Source organism: Pongo abelii, chromosome 15, assembly GCF_028885655.2.
Source record: "Pongo abelii isolate AG06213 chromosome 15, NHGRI_mPonAbe1-v2.0_pri, whole genome shotgun sequence".
NCBI classification, from domain to species: Eukaryota; Metazoa; Chordata; class Mammalia; order Primates; family Hominidae; genus Pongo; species Pongo abelii.
Genome location: NC_072000.2, coordinates 100,641,541 through 100,657,242, shown reverse-complemented (window position 1 = coordinate 100,657,242; position 15,702 = coordinate 100,641,541). Strand labels below are relative to the sequence as shown.

The 15,702-nt window shown below is 47.9% G+C and overlaps 1 protein-coding gene across 3 annotated transcripts in view; it reads right to left on the bottom strand.

Moving 5' to 3' along the window:
* Positions 1 to 8,269: 8,269 nt before the first annotated feature.
* The window catches only part of BDKRB2 (bradykinin receptor B2), a 38,571-nt gene continuing 31,138 nt past the window's right edge, over positions 8,270 to 15,702 (bottom strand). The window contains exons 1-3 of one of the 3 annotated variants that reach the window (XM_054530484.2): positions 15,045 to 15,152; positions 12,363 to 12,528; positions 8,270 to 11,822 (exon numbers count right to left, since the gene is read on the bottom strand). In XM_054530484.2, coding sequence (XP_054386459.2) covers positions 10,721 to 11,815 — 1,095 coding nt within the window. In that variant the 5' untranslated portion in view covers positions 11,816 to 11,822; positions 12,363 to 12,528; positions 15,045 to 15,152 and the 3' untranslated portion in view covers positions 8,270 to 10,720. Of the gene's footprint in view, positions 11,823 to 12,362; positions 12,529 to 15,044; positions 15,158 to 15,702 lie in introns of those variants that run through there. The other 2 variants (XM_009249464.3, XM_002825078.5) reach the window with 2 other exon arrangements.

The following is a 15,702-nucleotide window of genomic DNA, read 5'->3' as shown; positions in this document are numbered from 1 at the left end:
AAGCACACGCGCAAACCCAGCTGTCTCCCAGGGCACATGCGCAGACCCAGCTGCCTCCCAGAGCACTCGTCTCATGGTGCCTGGCTGCCCTGGCTTCCTCGAGCTGTGTTTTTTGTGTTTTGACACAGGGTCTCACTATGTCGCCTAGGCTGGTCTCAAATTCCTGGGGGCCCAAGCCATCCTCCTGCCTCGGCCTCCCAAAATGCTGGGATTACAGGCACTCCCCATTATGCCCAGCCTTTCCTCTCTCTGTTTTGAATGTGCCACCTCCTCTCCCACCTCAGGGCCTTTGCACTGTCCGTTCCCCTACACGGGGCACCTTCCCATCGAGAGCCCCACGCTTGCTCCCCCAGGTCCTTCTGGTCCTCACTAATCCTCCCTTGTCAGAGAGACCTTTCCTGAAATAACTGCTCCTCCTCTTGGCCTGCTCCACTGCTCTTCACAGCCCTATTGCCACCTGCTCCACCAGGCAACGGATTTATCTCTTTTGATTAGGTTCATCTTCCCAACTCGTACAACAGGGCTGATATGTAGCAGGTGCTCAAATATTTGCTGAGTGTATTCATAACTATGTATTACAAATAAGTATATAATAGCAATAGCTTGTCTTATGTCAATAAACATGTCCCAAACCCCTTGTGGGGGGCCAGGCCCTGTGTGGGCACAGGGGGTGCATAGAAGAACACAGCCCACTCCCTGCCCACTTAAGGAGCTCTTGGGATGGCTGAAGACAAGGACGAGCGTCACACTCGTCTGAGTGTGAGGTTTGAAAAAAATGAGTTCTGCTCGAGGTGGAGTGGGATGGGTAATTTATGTGTCATGCTGACTGAGCCATGGGGTGCCCAGATATTTGGTTAAACATGGTTTCTGGGGGTGTCCGTGAGCGAGTTTAACCTTCATAGGTTAATTCAAATGATTAATGTTTGAATTGGTAGACTGAGTAAGGCAGATTGTCTTCCCTAACACGGTGGGTGGCATCCAACCTGTCGGAGGCCTGAATACAACTGAAAGGAGCAGCAAGGGAGAATTGGTTCTCTCTGCCTGGCTGTTTTCAAGCTGGGACATCTGTCTTCTCCCACCTTCTCACTGGCCGTCCTGGGTCTCTGGCCTTCACACTCCCACTGGAACTACGTCACTGGTCCTCCTGGGTCTCCAGCTTGCAGACAGCAGATGGTGGGACTTCTCAGCCTCCATAATCACATAAACCAATTCCTTATAACAAATCTATCTATATTTATCTATTTTCTGTTGGTTATATTTCTCTAGAGAACCTCGACTATTATGCAGAGTTGGGGAAGAATTCATGGCAGAGGATTATTTAAACTGGGTTTTCAGGGCTGAATAGGAGTTTGGAAGGCAAGCAAGCTGAGAAAACCATCGCAGGTGGGAGGACCAGCATGTGTATTATAACACACACATGTTCATAAGCCTTTGTGGAAGGCTCACTTGGAACTTGGGGTCAGAAAGCCCGGCTTCAAGCCCCACACCCCACTTACGCTATCCATGAATATCCCATATCCCCTACCCTCCAGCAGGCCCTGTGCAGCTCTTGGTTTGGTTCAGGGAAGATAATTGAATGATAGTTTCAGCCCAGAGTAAGGGTGCTTTGAGAGAGCATGTGCATAAAGTTTTGCAGCTCATGGAAGCAATTTCTATTTCCCTGTACTTGGAGTATTATAGCTGTAACTACATGATCTGTTCTAAAGATAAATGCTCACAGCAGGTGGAGCCCACCTGCAGGGCTTCCAGAAGAGAGCCCGGCCAGTAGTCCTGGAATGCTGTGGTCCTGCCTGCTTCTGAAAGTTGTGAGGATCAAATAACTGTGTGGGAAATGTCAGTATCGTGCTGTATAGATGTTCCCAGGATAAGATGAATATGTACATGTTAATGCATCTTTTCTCAGTTTTATGACCTTTCTTTCTTAATCTGGCAGCAAGTACCATATGGAAAAGCTCTTACATCATTTTTCAATCAGCCTAGATGCCTAATTAACCCATGTATGTGTACAGCAAAGAATGGGGGTATGGAATAAGATGTTTTCTTTAGAAACCAGTAGTTCCCTTATGATGTTTTAAAGAGATGGAATTGGATTACTGTATTATAAAGTTGATGCTGTGAGCATTTATCTTTCATATAAATCATATTGGTCCCCATGATGGGGATGCAAAACTCCGGATCCAGGGAAACTGAAGTTGCTTCTGTGAGCTGCAGAACTCTGAGTATAGGGGAACTGAAATTGCTGAAGATAACCATACCTTTTCTTGAAGACTTGGGGTCATTCTTGACTGTCCCAGCCCTCATGGGGGCTACAGACTTGGGATAGAGACAGACTAACAGAGAAACCTGTACAGGACTGTGATTGTGAATTCTTTGAAGAAACAGAACAGGATCCAGTGGTCTTCAAAACAGAAAGGCATGAGGCTCTGTACAGCAGTTCCCCCTTAGGCATGGGGAAAACATTCCAAGACCCCCAGTGGATGCCTGAAACTGCAGATAGTACCAAACTTTATAACATTATGCTGTACAGTAATGGTGGGTAGCTTATGCAGCATGGGTACATTGGACAAAGGGACAACTCATGTCCCACGTGGAACAAAGCAGGACGGGGCGAGGTTTCATCACACTACTCAGAATGGTGCATAGTTTAAAACGTATTAATTGCTTTTTTCTGGAATTTTCCATTTAATATTTTCAGAACTGTATTGGCCACAGGTAATTGAAACCATGGATAAAGGGGGGACTACTGTACTTAGGGAGGTCAGGGAGACAGTGAGCAAACCTGACTGCAAAAGCAAGTCCCGTCCCTGGTCCTTAAGGTCTGATTTGGAAGTCCAGGCAGGCAGGTGTATGGTGTGGAGCTGCTTCAGCAGGGTTGACACCCTAGCTCCATCACTGCTGAGAAGGTGAATCTGGACCATTTTCTTCTTCTTCTTGCTTTTTTTTTTTTTTTTTTTTTTGGTGAAAGAGGCAACAATTTAATGGGAAATTATGGAAGAAAGCAACACATTTTTTTGTGTGCGATTGGAGAATCTGGACCATTTTCAATTCTACCTTTCGGAGCCTCGGTCTGTAAAGTGGAGCACGTTGCAGAGTTTGGGAATCGCATGGGATAATGTGGTGATGCAACTGGCCTTTGGTAGGAACCCCACAGTAACTGTTCCTAATTTTATCATTTTACTGTTGCACAAGACAGTGGTCGTGTCATTATGAGGAGGGCCCACACACGCTGTGTTCTGTCTTGGCCGGGACTGAGGAGAGGAAACAGACACTCATTGCTTGCCGGCTGAGTGGACCGCAAAGGGTGACTCAGCATGAAAGGAGGCATCCAGAGAGTCTCAGAACCCCGTCTTTGACCATCTTTCAGGGTTGTCTATAAGTAGCCTCCCACCTGGGTAGGGTTGGTGGCTGGGCTGTCTGGAAGCTGGGAGCTGGGCCTTGAGGTCATTTATTTATTTATTTAAATCCTGGTCTGAGACTCCTTGAATTGGCCTGCCTTTTGGTTCTGGGGAAGGAAGAAAGAATCAGTGGATCCCAGGTCCTAGGTCCACAAGGATGGGCATTTACACTCAGCACCTCGGGCCCATGATTCACGCTCTGGGGGCTTGGGGCTGGCCCGCAATATGGGAAAGGCCTCAGTATCTTCCATTTGAAAAAAATCCTCTACAATTCAGTAAGATTGCATTTCCTATTATTTCTTAGGAAATCTGCACTAACAAATATCTCTAACCCTAAAAAGACCCGAGAAAAACATCCAGTGTGCTCTCTCATTGTTGAGAGAAGGGGCCTGCAGGTACCTTAATGGGCAACTTGATGGTGAGTCTTTCTTAGCTCAGAAAGACTAAGACACCTGTGTCCATTTGCTTAGGATGCCATACAAAGTATCAAAATCTAAGTGGCCTAAACAACGAACATTTTTCCTCTCACAGTTCTGGAGGCCAGAAGTCCAAAATCAAGGTGCTGGCAGTGTTGATTCCTCCTGGAGGCTCTGAAGGAGAAGCCACTCCTTGCTTCTTCCTCACTTCTGGTGGTTCTGGGCAATCCTTCACATTTCTTGGCTTGTGGAAGCATCGCTCCAGACTCTCCACCATCTTCTTATGGCCTTCTCTCTGTGCCTTTTTTTCTCCTCTTCTTATAAGGACACCAGTTATTGAATTTAGGGGTCACCTTAGTCCAGTACAGGTTGGGTATCCCTTAACCAGAAATGCTTGGGGCCAGAAGTTTTTGTGTTTTGGATTTTGAATGTTTTTGGATTTTGGAATATTTGCAGAATTCATACCAGCTGACCATCCTTAATCCAGAAATTCAAAATCTAAAATGTTCCAATAACATGTCCTTTGAGCATCATGTCAGTGCTCAAAAAGTTGTGGATTTGGGGGCATTTGTGATTTCAGATTTTTGGATTAGGAATGCTCAACCTGTGTAAACTCATCTTAATTTAACTACTTCTGCAAAGACCCTATTCCCAAATAAGGTCGTATTCTGAAGTTCCATGTGGACATGAGTTGGGGTGGAGGGATACTCTTCAACTCATCACAACATCTTTATCTCACTGAATCTTCACAATACTTGGAATCTTCATTTAATAGATGAGAAAAGAGACACTCAGAGAAATTCACCAACCTTCTTCAAATTCCCACACCTGGGAAGTGGCAGAGGTGAGATGTGAACCAGGAACCTGCCTCCAAGCCCCTGTACTGTTGGTGCTAGGGCCTTCGTAAACTATAGAGGACAGCATCAACATCACAGAAGGCAGTCCTTGGAGACCACTGATCTATATGCCAGAAGCCTGTTAGAGTCATGACTTATTATCTCTCCATTTGACAGACGAGCAAACTAAGGCCAAAGGTGATGGGAGGGAAGATGAGTAAAGTGGCTTGCTGAGATCACACAAGTGGCATGGTAGGGAACCCATGGCCTGGTCCCCAAAGTTCTCCCCCAACAATTAAACATTCTAGCTCAGTGTAAGGAGGCAAAAGGAGCTAGACACAAAAGGCACGTGTTATAGGCTCTACAGAGACAGCATCCTACAACATGTGCCTGGCTTCTTTCGCAACAGGTAAATCTAGAGCCAGAAAGATTAGTGGTTGCCCAAAGCCACGAGGAAGGGAGAATGGGACGTGACTGCTAATGAATATGCAATTTCTTGGGAGTTGATGAGAGTGTTCTGGGATTAGACAGTAGTGATGGTTGCATGAATCGGTTATTAAGTAAAAGCTAAAGTGGGTAAACTGTATGGCATGTGAATTACAGCCACCAGCCTCTGGGAAGGTGATCTGCAGGAAGCAAGTATGCACAAGGCCTATGAGATGCAAAGCTTTTATTGTGGCAGAAATAGCCCAAGCCCTGGGTCATAAGCTCCTCATGCAAGAAGGCACTTCGAGGACTTTTCCTGTGACAGAATTTGTATTCTTGGTTTGTTAAGGCATGAACACCCCAGGAACAGAGAGAATTTCCAGAGCACCCTCCTTAAGAACTGCATGGCCTTGGCAAGTTACTTCCCTTTCTGGGCCTCAGTTTCCATACCATGAACCAGTGATCATGCAAACTCCCAGAGTGGTTGTGAGCATGAAGTATTTTGATGGGATCCCTTTGACCTGGGACTGTTTTGCCTCAGCCAACAAAACAAAATAAAAAACTAAAACCAGAATAAAACTCTCATGAACAAATGATTAAACTTTCAGCCATTGCTATTGCCAAATCATGACCTCTGTTGCTCATCCCTGCTCCCTGCCCTCATCCTTGGTGAAGGATCAGAGCTACGTAAGGGTCAGAAATTGGGTAACAAGGAGGTAATGCAGCACAGGGCTGGGGTCTACAAAATGGAGACACAGTCATGAAGGCTGTGCTCAAGAGGCTCCAGCACTAGCATGAATTCCCATGAGGTCATCTGGTGTCTAGTTTGCATCTCTGCATCCTATTCTCACCCCTCTCTGGCCAGGGAAGACTCAGGAGCTAGGCCCCTTGCTTGGTCCCCTAAGCCCACCTGGGCTTCTTCCCATTGCACCAGCTTGCTGGAGCCAGGGAGGGTCAGGAGTCAAGGGGCTGCTCCTGTTTCCTGGCTGGGGAGGCTCTCCCAGCCCTTTTTTTTTGTTTTTTTTCTTGCCTGCTAAGAGCCCTGCTCAGGTTTCCAGGCATGTGGTTTCCCCTGGATTGCTGACTCCCTTGAGTAATGCAGGCATCTGTGAACAAAATTCCCTGGATGAGTGAGCTCCCTTAAGCACTTGTGGACAACTTCCTCCAAGTTCAGGGCACTTAGTGAGGGGGTGCAGGCTGGGTGGGAAGAATGGGCACTGGAGGCAGAATGAAATATCTTCTGGGATCTGTCTAGGTTCTTGCATCCAAATGGCTGGAGGGTAGAGAATGAGCCTGGAGCAGAGAGAGGGAGACATAGAGACAAGACAGGGGCCAGATCATGAAGGGTCTTGCAAGCCATGTTACAGCTGTAGAACCTTATCGCAAGAGGGGTGGGACACTATGGAAGGGTTTCCCTTGGAGGATGCCCCCATCACACTCACTGCCAACATCATCATCATCATCATCATCATCATCATCATCATCATCAAAGCTAGTACATGTTCAGTGCCAACTATGTACCAGGCACTGTGCTAGATGCTTTCATACATTAATCCTATTAACAATTTTATGAGGTAGATACCATTATTATCCCCATTTTACGGACAAGGAAATGTTGACTCAGAAAGGATAACTGAAGTACCCAAGACTACACAGCAAATAAGAGCCCAAACTAAACCACAAGTGGAATCCAGGTCTACCTAATCCTAAAGTCTTGGCTCCTGAACACAGTTCTCTATGTTTATAGCCTCCCCATGAATGTATTTGCATTCTTAAAAGACGATGTTGGCTTCAGAGTGGAGAATAAGAATTGGGAGATAGTAGGGGTTAGTATTGGAGGCACTCATGACAGACAATGGTTGGACATAGAAGGAAACATAGATTTAGGAAACAGTGAGTAGAATCTAAAAGAAGTGCTGATCCCATTACTGGGTATATACCCAAAGGAATATAAATCATTGTATCATAAATACACATGCACATGAATGCTCATTGCAGCACTATTCACAATGGCAAAGGCATGGAATCAATGTAAATGCCCATCAATTATAGACTGGATAAAGAAAATGCGGTACATGTACAACCATGGTATACTATGCAGCCATAAAAAAGAATGAGATCATATCCCCTGCGGGAACATGGATGGAGCTGGAGGCCATTATCTTTAGTGAACTAACCCAAGAACAGAAAACCAAATACCACATGTTCTCATTTGTAAGTGAGAGCTAAATGATGAGAACACATGAACACAAAGAAGGGAACAACAGACACTGGGGCCTAGTGGAGGGTGGGGGTTGGGAAGAGGGAGAGGAGCAGGAAAAATAACTAATGGGTACTAGGCTTAATGCTTGGGTGATGAAATAATCTGTACAACAAACCCCCATGACCCAAGTTTACCTATGTAACAAACCTGCACGTGTACCCCTGAACTCAAAATAAAAGTTAGAAAAAAATAAAAGAGGTGCTGACCCACTAGATGGAACAGATGAAGGAGAGGGTACGTTGAACGATGAGCCCCAGGTTTCTGGCATGGATGGATGGATGCATGGATGGAGGAGGGGCATTTATGGAGACAGACTAGGCAAGTTTTGTTTAATAAATGAGTGAAGCAATGAATACATGAATAATGAAGGGATCCCAAAGTGGAATGGATAATGAGTTCCCCATCACTGGGAGTATGAAACAAGTGGCTTTTCATCAGGATATTGTAGAAGATACTCCTGATTCGAAGGGAAATCAAGTGGTAGGCACTCAGTAAGTCTATATTGCATGAATAAATGATTGAATCGCTGCTGCGCCTATGATTCTAGCCCTCATGAGGGTCTCACACTCACGTAGTGGGAACTTGGTAATGAGTTATCCCTGTAGAAATGTAAGATGGAAGGAAATATTCAAGCACTGTTAATATGTTTTTTACATCTTCTTTCTTAAATTTCTACTGGTTGATTATATTTTAGAATGTACATCTTCATACATATTAATAAATATACATGTTGGGTATGCATAATCAATTCTTTTTTCCTATAGGAATATGCAATCACAAAAGCTTGGAGACCACTGATCTACATGCCAGAAGGCTGTTAACAGATTGAGCAGAAATAAATAGCACCCCTTCCCAAAGGCTTCTGAGTGTGCAAGGCGGTACCCCAGGGACCAAACTCAGAGGTTTCCGGAGTTGTAACAAATGCTAGAGCTGTGCAAAAACCTCATCCATTTATTATGCTCTACAGCATAATACAGAATACATAATACAGAAAAGACACATGTTTACATGATTTTCTCATGGATGTGAAATGCTTCTCATTGGATGTGAAATGCTTCCTGTTGACAACATAACAGCTCATTGGGTCTTTCACAGGGCAGATGTTCTTTATCAGGGCATCTACACCATGCACAGGGCAGCTCTTCTCCCGCAGACTCAGTTGCCCCTCAGACCACGTGTGGATCCCCACATGGCTATTGTGGCAGAACTCTGCTCCTAAGAGAGTCTCAGACCATCACGTGCTCTGCTGATGAATGACTGCCCTGTGTGACAAAACACAGCCTCTTTTTTTTTTTTTCCATTCACCATGGGTGGCACAGTTTGACTTCATTCTAATACTAATACTAAATGGTTTTTACTTCTTCTTTCACCTGTTTTCTTTCTCCAGATACTTATTGAGGCAGAGGAGAGTGGGTGGTGGGAAAAAAGAGTGGGTTGGGGGTAAGGAGGGAATCTTATATTGACGCTTTTGCTTTAAAATTCAGAGTTGGATTTGTCAGGATTTATGGGCTCTTTGCCATGTAAATTTTTCTCATTCTCCAGGTTCTAGCCCTCCATGTTCATTCCCTCCAGGTTCTAGCTTGCCAGGTTCTAGCCTGCCGGGTTCTAGCTCTCCATGTTCTAGCTCTACAGGTTCTAGCCCTTCCAGGTTCTAGCCCTCCAGGTTCCAGCTCTTCAGGTTCTAGCCCTTCTAGGTTCTAGCCTGCCAGGTTCTAGCCCTCCAGGTTCTAGCCCTTCTAGGTTCTAGCCCTCCAGGTTCTGGCCCTCCAGGTTCTAGCTCTCCAGATTCCAGCCCTCCAGGTTCTAGTCCTCCAGCTTCTAGCTCTCCGGGTTTTAGCTTCTCTAGGTTCTAGCCCCTCTAGGTTCTAGCCTCTCCAGGTTCTAGCCCTCCAGGTTCTAGTTCTCCAGGTTCTAGCTCTCCAACCAGCTAATAAATATTCATTTATGAAGTGAATGAGGGCTGCCCTGGCACTGCCGATGGTGAACACCATTGCCATTCCTTTTCACACTGTTCTAGGGCTCATACTGGGCCACCTTCCAATAAACCATTGATTGGCAGGAACAATCCCTTGGTTGATGAGACAGGAACAGTCCCTGAGCAGGCCTGCACTCTCCCCCTTCCCAGGTACCGGCTGGCAGTGGGGGGGTCTCAGCACTGTGATCCTCTGGGCAAGACCGATTAGAGATATCTTCCTCTGCCTCATCACAAATCAAACTTTGAAGACATGGCCTTCTCTCCAAATGCTCATGTGTGTGTGGCGGTGGGGGCCTCAGGGTGGTGGGAATGACAGGTGGAAGGGAGCCAATGAGCACCTACTGTGTGCCAGACACTGGTGCTTCACACCGCCACCGGCTCCCAATACAGATTCTGCTCCACGGAGCTATTTCTAAACCTCAGTGTCTTTTCCTTATAGTAAACATATCCCAGTTACATCTGCATAATAATGCCTCACATGTACATAGCACCCTTTGCTTTTCTAAGTACTTTTATACCTGTTACTGCCTTTAATCCTCACAAAGACTTCATATTACAGAAGAGGGAACTGAGGCAGGGACAGGTGGTTGTGCAATAGTTATTGGTTGAGCTGGAACCTTGGTCTCCCCCTTCTGCTGTCCATATCACCCACAGCACCCTGCTCGACCATCTGGTCGAACAGCTTTCTGGTGGTGGCAGTGCCCAGTCGTTCCCACTTGAGTCTTTGAGTTCCTTCAAGATGGAGATGGCTCCTTCTCTTTCTTCCCTCTTGCCTACAGTCCTCAATACTGCATATACAGCAAGTGCTCAATATCTGCTTATTGGATTCTTCTTTGGCACAGACCTCCTTGTCCATCAGTGAGGGGAGCCATAAAATCCTGGTCTCCAGGTTCTTATCAGGGACCCCTCAGAGCTTAACCTTCATTAATGCAAGAAATTGTCCTCCAAAGTTCTAGCTGAATAGATTAAAGAAACCCAGGGCAACAATTCACCTGTGCACTCAGCCATTGCACCAAAGCTGGATGGCGGTTCTCCTGGAGATCTAAGTTGTCTTGCTGGGACAGGGACGGAGACCACATGGGAGGGAAGCTCAGTCACTCCTCTCCCTGCCCCCAGGCCTCCTCCACTCCTGGGAAGGAGCAGGCTGGCTCAGGCGTGGCAGCAAATAAGAACAGTAATGCTGTCGTGTTTATGGAGTCCTTGGCTGTGCATGAGTTCACCCCATCCTCACAGCCATGCTCCCTGCAAAATTGGACAGGGCAGGAATTACTCTCCGGTGTTTTAATGGAGACATCAACTCATTTCCCAAGGTCATGCATGGATGTCTCCTTGGCATTCCTGGGCCCATGCTGAAAAGCAACTGTCCCTCAATCCTTACACAAATTCACAGCAGCCCTGCTGGCATTTGCTCACTGTCTGCTCCCTGCCCAGTCCTGCAGTTTGTGAATCTGGCGTTCCACCGAGATGGAGGTCCGCAGTGTGCCCATGGAGTTCTCCATCTGAATGGGTTCTGACCTGCAGCCCCCTTTCTGGCACACTCCCTGGTACACCTCCCAAGACTTCTTTCGGAAGCGCTTGCCCACGATCACATACACCAGTGGGTTGAGGCAGCTGTTGCTGTAGGCCATGAAGGAGGCGATCTGTGTGATTACATCGATGATGCGCTCGTCCTGGCAGCTGGAGAGGATGCCGAGGCGATGCAGCGTGTCCAGGAAGGTGCTGATCTGGAAGGGCAGCCAGCAGATGATGAACAGCAGCAGCACAACCAGGACTAGCACCGTGGCCCTCCTCTCCGTCTGGATCTCCTTGAACTTCTGCATCTCGTTGTTCCGCAGCACCTGCATGATCTGCATCGTGCAGAAGGTGATGACGCTCAGGGGCAGCAGGAAGCCTACGACATTCAGGAGCATGTTGGTGAACACTTCCCAGATGAGGGATGGGTAGCTGATGACGCAAGCAGTGACGTTGTGGCCCTCATCGCTATACTCCTTCATGGTCCGGAACACCAGCATGGGTGAGCTCAGGAGCAGCGTGCATCCCCAAATCACCAAGCTGTAGAGCTTGGCCCAGCGCACGCCGCGCATCCGGCCCATGGACATGGTTTTCACCAGGGCCAGGTAGCGGTCGATGCTCACCAGCATCAGGAAACAGATGCTGCTGTACAGGTTCATGTAGATAATGGCATTCACCACGCGGCAGAGTGTCTCCCCAAAGAGCCAGTCGAAGTTGTTGGAGATGGTGATGGCCCAGAAGGGCAGCCCGCAGGCCAGGATCAGGTCTGCTGCGGCCAGGTTCCCCAGGTAGATCTCTGCCACTGTGCAGCTGCTCTTGTGCAGGCAGAAGACGCTGAGGACAAAGATGTTCTCTAGGGTGGCCAGCACGAACAGCACCCAGAGGAAGGGGGGCTGGATGGTGTTGAGCCAGCCCAGCCACTCCACTTGGGGGCATTTGCTCTGGGCAAAGGTCCCGTTAAGAGTGGGCCCTTGCAAGGTGACATTGAGCATGTCGGCGCTGAAAGAAAGTGGAAAAGAAGTTGTTACCCCTCAGGGTCATGAGGGAAGGACAAAAACTGGTGCGGAAGGAGACAGGGGTTAAAGACAACCAGCCAGGACATGGAGAAGCCGAGGTGGAGCTCAGGCTGTTTTCTGCAGCCAGCGCTCTGGCGCACCTGACTCTCCTGGGTCTTACAGAGCCCCCTCTGATCCTTGGATCTAAACGGGGGCCTCATGTTCTTCATCTCAAGGCTCCACTGGGAGATTTCCTTGGCCAGTATCCATCAACAACACTAACAATCTCAAGTCTTGGACCCTTGACCTCCTTGAAGCTTCCATGATGGGAGGATTCACATTCCTTCCTTATCAACCGGGCCCCTCCCAAGGGAGTTGCTCAGCTTTCAGCCTCTCAAAACCTTGTTGTGGGTGAGTTAATTTATTAAAAGAGAAAAATGATATCATGCCAGACCTGGAGATTCCATTCTGGCTTGGAGACCATGGCCAGCCCATCTGCCCAGTTTCTGTCTTCCTGGACAGTCTGTGGCATCGTATTTCGTACCTTCTATCAGCAAAGCACTGAAGATGATCGGAGGATGCAGATGGCGAGGGAGGGTGGGGACTTTGGAGCCAGATAGTCCTACTGGGTTCACATCCTGGCTGCCTTACTTATAAGCCGTGTGATGCTGGGGAAGTTACTTAACGTCCTTGAACCACAATTACCTCACCTGTAAAATGGGAGTTAAAAAAACTACCTCTCAGGGTTGTGATAGGGATCTGAGACAATGTGCAAAATGCCCCAAGCACTGCACTTGGCTCAATAAACATTAGTAATTAACAATTCTTGAAAACCCATTAAAATAACCAGTGGTAAACTCCAACACCACCGTTTGTTGGTGACCTAATCTTTAACCCACTGGCTCCTCTTTCGTTCTTAGGCAAGACTCACAGACCACAAGGCAGGCACCTTTCTAGACTTGTTGCTGTAATTCATCTCTACCTTCAGCAGAGGCATGGGGCTTGGACAGCCATGAGTTCCAATCCTAGCTGTGTGGTCTTGGGCAAATTGCTTGACCTCTCTGGGCTTCTATTTTGCCTTCTTTGGAGTAGGGTATTGCTCTCATCCTGACTTGCTTTGCATTTCTTTTTTCATGGCTGTTGCAAGATTCAAGTTGAAGAGTGGATGTGAAGACACACTGAAAAGTCCAAAGCACAACCCAGAGGGCAGGACGCATTGGGCATTTTCCCAGTGCCCTGTGCTGTGGGTGAGAGAAGGAAAAGGGGCCTTTTCTGGGAGGTCCATTGATAGTCAGGCTCATGGAGGAAGAGCTGAGCTACAAGTTATGGGAGAGATACTGATCATCACCTCTGGGATTTCCCATGAAAAGTCCCTTTGCTTCTAGGAGCAGCTGGCTGGCATCCTGGAGCCAGACTGGGGGACCCACAAATCAATGCTTTTATCCTTTAAATGTTTTTTGAGCATCTGCTCTGTGCTGAGCTCTGCCCTGAGTGCAAGAACACAAAGAAGACACTACCCAGCCCCTGCCCTGCCCGACTCCTGACAACTGTGGCCCAGAGTGTAGAGGGTGCCCTGGAGGTAGCAGGAGGGATGTGGGACACAGACTTGGAGTGGGGGCTGGTGGGTAACGGGTTGGAGGTGACTCTAGAGCTGGGTCTTGAAGGATAAGAAGCATTTTGACAGGGGACAAGAAGGAGGACAAGCAGACCAGGCAGGGGGAACAGCCTGAGCAGAGGCACAGAACTGGGGAAACTCTTGGTATGTTCTGGAAAGTGACACTAGATGTCGGACAGGAGAGGTGGGAAGTAGCAAAAGGTTGAGTGAGGGAGTAAGCGTGGTCTTCACTGGGTGCTAAGGAAGTGAGGCTTTGCCCCTGAGTCTTAAGGAACTACAGTGATGGTATAAGAAGTATGCTCTGAAAAGATCCCTGTGGTGTGTGGTGGCTTTCATATGCCCCCAAATTACTTGATATTCTTCCTTTCAAAAGGAGGAATCTGCTTCCTCTTCTCCTGGATGTGGGCTGGACTTCTTACTAATGGTGGCAGGGATGGTGTGTGATTTCTGAGGCTAGGTCATAACATGCTTTGCAGCGTCTTTCTTGGCCTCTTGCATTGCTTACTTGGAAGGATGTGAGCCGCCATGTGAGGATACTCAAGCAGCCACATAGCGGGGAACCAACTTGCCACCTTCAAAGTGGATCCTCTGGCCCCAGTTAAGCTTTTGGTGGCTCCTGGTTTCCTAGCCTTTGAATCTTCCAACCAAGGCCCCAGACATCTTGGAACAGAGATAAGCTGTTTCTACTGGGCTCTGAATTCTTGATCCATGAGAACTTGCAGCCTCCCTTCCAGAGTCCTCTAAAGGTAAGACTTCCTCTGGGTAGTCCCCTTGGTCCAACCCTCAACCCCATTTCTGTAGCTACAGAAAACCCATTTCCTCCATACCCCTGGCTTGGAGAATCTATCATCTTTCATGAGCTAACTCACTAGAGACCAAAGTATAGAACCATATGCTGCGTATTAATTTCTCAGCAAGACAATAGCCAAGGGGATGGATCCTGGCCCATCCCTGGCTCTGAGAAGCCATCGGATCATCAGAAAGATGCCTGGTGAGTGCGGAATTGGAAACTATAGGTCCAGTGCACTGTGGACCCAGCTGAGATGGCCATCTGCTCATCTTCATCATAGGCCGCATTTGCAGCAGGGTGGAGAGGTTGGAGTGGATCCCTCAGCCTTGTTTCTTGCAAATGCTGCCCCCCAGAACAGATCTCCCTATCGTCTGCTTCTACTCTGGCTCAGGTCCTCCTCCCCCTCCCCTTAAATTCTCTCTTTAGAGTGTTCTGATCTTCCACCAGATGTCAACCATGTGTTGGAGATATTTTGTTTCCAAGGCAATCTGGCACATTGCTGTCTGATCCACTGGGTATTTACTTTAATGTTTAACTCTCTTACCTTCACTTCCAAGTTCATCTGGGATAGATCACATATGACAACTAGGAATGTGCCCTTCTCCTCCCCGAGCCCCTCTTCCTCTAGTTCCGCAGAACATTCCCTCCGCTCCCGACAGGCCTACAGGGACTTGGACACTTGAGAGGTTTTGTCTTGGGGCTTAACATCACTGGTTCCTTCAACTGTTGTCTGGGGCATGAGAGTTGAGCTTTCCAGGGAGTTCTCCAGGGTGTCTGCCCCCCACCCCTAACTAGTGAACTGAGGAATCCCTTTGACTCACCTGAAAGAGGTCGTGGTGGGCACGGAGTCCTCACGAACAGACAGAAACATTGGTATCTTCCAGGGAGAGAACATTTGGACTCAGAGTGGGATGTGAGTGAGGCCACACCTGGGCTGAACAGAGAAGAAAAGATGGTTAGATGGCACAGGGGCTAGGGACTGCAAAATACATGCATTCTCCAGCAGGGAGGAGAAATGGAGACTGCTGAGTCCCTGACTCAATGGACGTTTGTGAAGTGCTTCCACACAGCGGTGCTAGCGATACAATGGCTAGGAGCTGACAGTCTGCTGGAGAAGCCAGACATTGATCAGTCACTTAATAACTGCAAACTGACCTAAGTACAGTGAAATGAAGCGAAAGGTCCTGTGATAGCATAGAACATGGGGTCCCAAACCCGCCTGCGAGGGCGAGTGGGTATTGATGATAACACTGAGGGTGAGCAGAACTAAACAGGGTGGAGGGATGGCGGTGCAGGAGGATATCTCAGTCAGGAAGGCTCTTGGTGTGAATGTGGATTAGGCCCTGGCTGCTGCTCAGGAAGTCAGGATTGCAGTGGGGGTAGAGTGGAAGCAAGGACCAGTTATCCCATTAGCTTCGGCCTGGGATGATGGAGGCTGAGAGGCTGGATTCCAGAGGAGTTCAGAGGGTAAACCTGATA